The sequence below is a fragment of the Rhinopithecus bieti genome, unplaced genomic scaffold (assembly GCF_001698545.2).
Source record: "Rhinopithecus bieti isolate Rb0 unplaced genomic scaffold, ASM169854v2 scaffold_10351, whole genome shotgun sequence".
In the NCBI taxonomy this organism is placed as follows: domain Eukaryota; kingdom Metazoa; phylum Chordata; class Mammalia; order Primates; family Cercopithecidae; genus Rhinopithecus; species Rhinopithecus bieti.
The window spans coordinates 1245436-1253219 of NW_016806805.1; the positions used below are offsets into that span (position 1 = coordinate 1245436).

Below are 7784 nucleotides of genomic sequence, written 5' to 3' on the forward strand. Positions count from 1 at the left end.
TTTGACAAATATATATATATTTATATATATATTTACCTGTGTAAATATATATACCTGTGTAACCAACAATCAGGATAGGAAATATTTCCATCACCTGAAGAAACTCTTTCCCATTCTTTCCAGTCAATCTCTACCATCCATAGATAATTTATTTTTTAATATCCAGCTTAATACCTTACCATTTACTAACATATGTAAACTTCCTCTTTACATCACTTAAATTCTCAACTAAGAAAACAATTAAGTCATTTATATACACATTTTTTTTTTCCTTTTTTAGAGATGGTGGGGTCTCACCTATGTTGCCCAGGCTGGACTCCAAGTCCTGGGCTCTAGCAATCCTCTCACCTCAGCCTTTTACACAAACAAAATAAAAGTAGTTACTGATGGAACTCCCAATTTCTAGAACCACTAACATCAGCAATACTTCTTAGGGAAGATTATACATTTTGTACGAAAATAACCAGCCAAAACCTTCAAAACTACCTCTATTTCCTGTCAGAAACACCTATTAGCAAAACATACCTATTTTGCAATGTCGAGTCAACATTAATACATGCCGCATTAACTATATCACTGACTACAGTGATGAAAACCCGAGTTTACAAAACACACTCAGAAACTATTAAAATACGTAGGTAAAAAACATTAGGTAGATACCTGTACAGATGTTACAGTGAATTTGGAATTGTAAGCTTGCATGCATACAAGGGGAAAAAAAATATTCCTAAATTTGAAATTTTCAGTGAAAAGTAAGTGGCTCAGGGCATTACAAATAAATTTCATAGATAACGTACTCATAAATCAACCTTGGGAAGTCTAGTCTACGTCTTGTCTCTACTACGCCCCTTACCTTCAAGCTGCCCCTCAGTGAGAATGCACTTGGAACACAACAGAGCATGTTACAGCTCAAAATCACGCACATACCTACACTACTCAAAGAAAACACTGGCAGTGTCACATGTAAGAAAGCAAAAAAAAAAAAAAAAGACAATTCTGCATGGCATTTAACATTTTAATTGACATTTTTCGTCTTATTTAAAATCATATAAAACCCAGAAACAGCTTGACTTCAAAGCACCGCATCTAACAAAAAAAGTACACTGGGGACAGAAAGAAAGAGATTACTCTCCACACCAAAGTTTTTCACTTTTATAAACCTTTCCGGTTAGAAAGCCAAGCATCTATTTAGGTGAGGATGAACCCGGGCACCGCCACCACCACGGCCTCTGCCTCTAAAACACAAAAGGAATCCCCGGACTGTGTGGGAAGGTCTCTGTCCTTTCCTTCCTCCCCCTCAGCAAACTTACAGCATAAGTTTTAAGTCTCGAGCTACAGCACTATCAACACTTTTCCAAGAAAAGAGATGCCAGGGAAGCTGGCCACCTATCGCTATGAGTGGTCCGCCCCCTACCCCCACCTGCCCGCACGGCGCCGGACTCGCAGCTCCGCCTTTTGGGGAGGTCTCCGCGGCCGCCCAGGCGCCACAGCGGGGAGCTGCGGTCGACCCCTCCGGGATTGGGGGCAGGGCGGCCTCCGCGGCTATCCCGGGAGTCTCGCTCCGACACCGCCTCCGCAGGGGAAGCCGCTCGCAGAGAGGCAGGGACCCAAGCAACGGATGCGGGCAAACAACCCAAGGGCTCGGCAGAGGGGCGTGACCGCCAGTTGGCTGGGCTGAGCGAGGTGCCAGAGGGAAGCCCGCAAGGTACGTCTGCGAGAGCCGGGTGCGGACGCGGTAGAGGGGAAGGGGGGCGCTCGCTCTCTTACCGCCAGGTCCGGATTGCGGCTGTCCCTGTGTGACACGGCTCGGATGACCCCCGCTCGCCAGCTTCGCCAGCCGCATCCGCTCTCCCAGCGCTCCGGACGCGCCTCGTCGCTGACCGCCACACACAGGAACCGCTTCCCCACCAGCTCCGGCCGCGTCTCCACCGCCATAGCCGTTGCTGCCGAAGCGACCGCTCCAGAAGCGACCGCTGCCTCCTCCAGTGCGAGGGAACCGGTGAAACCTCGCTCCTACCGGCCGCTCATGCTGAAGAGAGCGGACCGGAGCACGGCAGTGGCCCCGAACGAGCGCAGAGTCGGGGCGCACTGGCCGCTCTGCCCCGGACACAGCGACCTCGGTCCCTCCCCCAAACACGCCTCTGGAATCCCAGATTCGCAGCGTTGGGCTGCAGCGCCACACAAGAAAACAGAAAAAACCCAACACGGCCGTCGAAGACCCAGAGGCAGCCCAGCCGCCGCCACCGCGCCGCGGCCAGTACTGCTCCGTCTCCCTCCCCGGGCAGCGGCGACGCGCAGCGCGTCTCCTTCCGCCGGCGCGGGCGGGGCAGGAGCCGCGGGAGGGTCGGCGGAACCACCGCAGACGGAAAGTAGTGCCCAGCCTTGCGGAGGCGGCGGCCGCCACGGGGTCCTCCGAGATCCAGAAGTGGCGGCGGGAGACCAAGAAATGAAGAGGGCCGCGGGGTAGTAGGCGACAGCTAGTCAAAGCTTTTGGGGGTCTACCTGTGTATTCGTTGCTCCCTCAGAGGTGGAGGTGAGGGGAAAGTGAAGTGTAGTGGTTCTACTTTGATCACAAAATAAACTCCAGGGTTGACGCCTCACCCCCGGCGCGATGTTCAGAGCACACGGCGCCCGCCGCCTGAGTTAGCCTGAATTAGCAGTACCGCAGTACCAGCAGCAGAGCAGGACAACACTTCTACTGAAAACTAAGCCCCAAACAGCAGAACCAACCGTTCATGACTTCAAGGGAAAACGAAGGGGAAAATATCATCCTTCTCTTTTGTAGTGATACCAATTACATGTTTAAGCTATTCAAAGATTTAAATTCGTCACTGCTTTATTACAAGAACAGCAAATGATCCGTGGCGGGCCCTTGTAAACGTCCTGAAATTTCACAAACCGTGTCTGCGACAGTCGTAGTGCTTTTAGTACTAGTACATAGCTCAAACACACAGGTAGGTCAGATAATAACAGCAGAGAAAATCCCCAGATTCAGTTATTGGAAAATACCACGGAAAGAAAAGGATTTAACCAATCACAATTCAAGAAAATAAATTATATTTATTTCCCATCCAATTACAATAGGACTCCCTAACCCACACACAGATCTCTTGGAACACTCTTCTTTGATCAACTTCTTTGTTATAAATCAAACCTCCCTACAGATGTCAGCGAGCAGTTCGATTTCAGGCACACTTTATACTGCTTTTTAATAGGTAGTTTTAAAAATCCCAGTTGTCGTTTTTCAGTAGCATTAGTGATTACAGTCCACTTAAAAATTCTTCTAGTCCAATAAAATATTCTAAATTTCAGTCTCTTAAGAGATTTTCCTGAACCTCTATTAAAAAAAATTTAGTAATCTGAATGTTTAAACAACTCTAAAGCTTTTATCTGTTTTCTCTAGAACACTCAAGCTGGGCAATTTGAAGTGGAGAAACATGACCACTGCTAATAGGTTAGAAACCAAAATTATAAGGAAGATGGATTTTAATAATCATGGTCGAATTTTGCTAATCTAAAGACCAAACACACAACTGTAATAAATAGGCTGGGCGCAGTGCCTCACGCCTGTAATCCCTGCACTTTGGGAGGTGGATCACCTGAGGTCAGGAGTTCGAGGCCAGCCTGGCCAACATGATGAAACCCCATCTCTACTAAAAGTACAAAAAATTAGCTGGGGGTGGTGGCGCACGCCTGTAATCCCAGCTACTCAGGAGGCAGCAGGAGAATCGCTTGAACCTGGGAGCCAGAGATTGCAGTGAGCTGAGATCACACCACTGCACTCCAACCCCAGCAACAAGAGCAAAAACTCAGTCCCCCCAAAACAACAACAACAAAAAACTCTAATAAATTAAAAAGGCAAAACATATCCAAAATGCACATTGGCAAGTTGAGAGAAAAACTTAATTTTGCTTGGGCAATTTTATTTCCAAGTCCACTTTTTCAGTGTACACTGTATAATACTCAGCAAATTATCTTAAGAATTACAGATAAAGATTTCTAAAATAAGTGTAGCTTAAGGAGCCAGTAAAGTGGCTTGGTGACAATAATCCAACATATGTAAGGATAAAAGAGGGCCGGGCGCGGTGGCAATCCCAGCACTTTGGGAGGCCGAGATGGGCGGATCACGAGGTCAGGAGATTGAGACCATCCTGGCTAACACGGTGAAACCCCGTCTCTACTAAAATTACAAAAAAATTAGCCGGGCGCAGTGGCGGGCGCCTGTAGTCCCAGCTACACGGGAGGCTGAGACAGGAGAATGGCATGAACCTGGGAGGCGGAGCTTGCAGTGAGTGGAGATCGCCCCACTGCACTCCATCCTGGGCAACACAGCAAGACTCCGCCTCAAAAAAAAAAAAAGAGTAGGGAGATCAACATCCAGATACCAACTCATCAATGATCTGCTTTGTGACCATGGGCATGATGCAATTGTAAAAATGCAAAAATGCCTGAATCCTAATTTTCAGTGATATCCTAGGAGCAAACGAAAAATAAAGTCATTTGAGAAAAACATGCAAATTCATCAGTTATTACATAAATCCCACTCACCAAATTACATTCTTAAGAGTACAGGTTGCTGGTTGCCTTATATAAATAAAAACTGCCAGCTGTTTTCAATTTTGCAGGCAAACTGCTCTACATGGGCCCCTAGGAACTCCCACTACATGTTGAATTCCACCCTTTTCAGTCCTCTGAAAAGTACGTAATCCAACAAACCAATCAAAATATTTCATATATAGAAACAAAGTTTTTCAGGAGGGCGTATATCCCTGTAATATTTTTAATCAAATATCTTCATATTCTTAGAACTATAGTCCAAATTCTGTTCTACTAATCCCTTGACTACAGTCAATGCCTAGAGTTTACACTAATTCATGGATATTTTGCTGTTGGAAAAACTTAAAAGTACATTTTTTAAAATGTAGAATAAAAAGTCCTTAAAGATTTTTTGCTTGTTTGCTGGCATTTTTTGCTTCATTTTGTGTCAAGGGGTATTTGTATTATTTTATTTTTGCCAGCAAATCAAATCATAACTTTGTAAATTAAGCAACGGAATGGAATTGTAAAAATTTTTCAAGGCGGTTTTGGAAAACTTCAGAGTATTTGGTTTCTTAATGTTTCCTTACAATTCTTACTTCCGATAAAAGTAACTCAGAAACAGAGAGAGGAGTGGAATTGTGTGTTCATTATAAGTCAGGGGGGCAGCAAAGGAATAGGACAGGTGGAAGGAACTTAAACAAGTTACTTAGTACGAGAGCGGAAATATAAATTAGATTTTCTAGTCTTTCCATCGCCACGTGTAAATATGTCCATTAAATATGCCTACACACACATCAATTCAAGCAAACCTCATACATCAAATATCTTAATCTACCCCAAAGATTGGGAGACTATTTGATTTTTTCCCTTTTAGAAGTTCACAAAATTTATTCATAAAACAGCTTGGGCTGGGTGGTGGCATGTGCCTGTTGTCCCAGCTTCTCTGGAGGCTGAAACTGGAGGATCTCTTGAGTCCAGAACTTCTAGTTCAGGCTGGGCAACATCACAAGACCCTGTCTCTAAAAAAATCTTTAAAATACAAAGAAACCTCACAAACTATTTCGTTTGTTTTTTTTAAAAACTGACTTATAAAGGAAGAAAATGTATTCACTGCATAAGAACCATAATTATCTACTTAATTATCAGTGATTAACAGTTCATGAAGTTTAGTTTGAATAAGCAAAAGCCTAGTAGTTACAGATTTTTCACTTTTTGACTTGGTATGTAATTGTGGAAAGGGTCACTCTTCTGTTGTCATACATACTAGTATTTTATGCCACTACACATGTCTACTTTATCACAGATATTATCTAGTACAGACAAAAAGTTTAACACATCTTTTGTAATAATATTAGCCACCACTTGTAGAACACCTGCTATGTGTCAGACAGTATACTAAGTACTTTACATACGTAATCTCAGTTTGAGGATGAGGAAAATGAAGTTTAGAGAAGTTCAGTAACTTGCCTAAGAATACACATGAAGAAACTGGTTTTCAAAACCAGATCTTATGATAACAAAGGCTCCCTGCTATTAACTATTACACTAAAAAGTCACTTAAATGAAACATGAAGGTCAGTTATCAAGTTGTTTCATCCTTATTTACAGTTTACTCATAATTGATGTGTTCAGTATTTAGCACTTACTATGTGGGTCACATCTTGCAAGGTTCTGGAGACAGGACCTCTATTCTTGAGAAGCTCACAGTCTACTGGAAAGATAGACAACAGAAATGCTTTGGTTTATTTAATTAAGGAACTATCAATAGAATTTCATCCAAATTTAATGCATTTTAATAAATATTTTTCAGATCTATTACAACTTAAGGCTTTTATTAATTGTCAAGTGTAAATAATGGACTGCATGTATGAAGTCTTAGATTATATATATAGATATGGCTAAGAATCGTGCAAGCCACTATTAAAATGAAGGAAACCAAGAATTTCAACTGAATTATGCAAGTGGAAGACCAAGAATAAATGGAATATAAATTTATGGTACCTTTTTTTATTAAACCTTAAATAATGTGTATTTAGGGTTTGTATACCCTAAGCATTTATTTAAAATAAATTCCTCAATCACATTTATGATAATGAAAAATTAACTCAAGTATCAAAATATCACTTCCTCAAGGAAACCATCCCTGATTCTCAGACTCTGTAGGATTCCCCAGTAAGAGATTTTCAAAACATGCCTTATTTGTCTTACTACTACAACAACTGTATTTACACCATTTATTGTGTAATTGATCATTTATATTTTTCCCTTTATTGGATATATAAGCTCCATAAGGCATCTTTGTCTTGTTCATAACTATACTCCCAGCCACTACTAGGCCTTGCTAACAGATGATAATACATTTTACAGCATGAATGAATGAATACAGCAAAATGTACCTTTTTCTAAATCTAACCCAACTAAGAGGAACTTAGAATCTCAGACACAAATGCGAGTTCCTGTTCTTCCTACAGGGGTATTCATCATCTTCAAAAAATGTCTTAAATACATTATCTCATTTAATCATGGAGGTACAATGTTAAGCCTTTGAAAACATGCTTCGACAGAAAAGCAAGGTTTTTCCTGGGAAAATTTCTAAAGAACAGATACAGAAGGAAGAGTTACAATCTCAAGGAAAACATTCATTTCATTACCAAACTACCAATTTAATACAAACCCAAAAACGATCCTATGAGTGTATATCCAAAACACTAGTCTATTCTTAGTCTTCTAAAAAGAACAGTCTCAAATAACATCCTTGATGGAGTCAATATACAAACATAACTTTCTATCTTCTTGATGCCATGGAAGGAGGGAAAGAGAAGAAAAAAAGAAGATAGAAAAGAAATGAAGGAGGAAGTGAAGCAATCTCTATTGGGCCTTCTAATTGTATATTCTATACATCAGTTATCCAGTTTCCAGTTTAAATTCTGGCTGCACAGGAACATACCACTTCTTTTCAACATTCTCTTCTCTATTAAAACAAGGTTGATTTTAACGATAAAAAAATTAAAATTTAGAAAGAATACACAAAGCATTAGAAAATTCCTAATCTGCTCAGTGAGGAACTACAAGAAATAAAGAAATGGGAAGTTGCCATTGAGCACACAGTAAGTCTTCCTGGGGTGTCCCACAGCACTTTTTCTCTGTTCATCATCCCTCTCATAAATGCTCCAACTATTAACTACCATTAAAATATGCAAGTTTGCACTTTGCAAACAGGTTAGGTTCCAAAAGGGTCGTGTTCC

The 7784-nt window shown here is 41.6% G+C and overlaps 1 protein-coding gene across 2 annotated transcripts in view; it reads right to left on the reverse strand.

Annotated features, from left to right (window-relative positions):
• JMJD1C (jumonji domain containing 1C) overlaps positions 1-6245 on the reverse strand; it is a 320916-nt gene extending 314671 nt beyond the window's left edge. Inside the window, exon 1 of one of the 2 annotated variants that reach the window (XM_017877575.1) lies at positions 6186-6245. Coding sequence is in view for 1 of the 2 variants with exons in the window: in XM_017877571.1 (XP_017733060.1) it covers positions 1768-1935 (168 nt within the window). In the remaining variant the exon portion in view is untranslated. Of the gene's footprint in view, positions 1-1767; positions 2397-6185 lie in introns of those variants that run through there. The other variant, XM_017877571.1, reaches the window with a different exon arrangement.
• Between the last annotated feature and the right edge of the window lie 1539 nt (positions 6246-7784).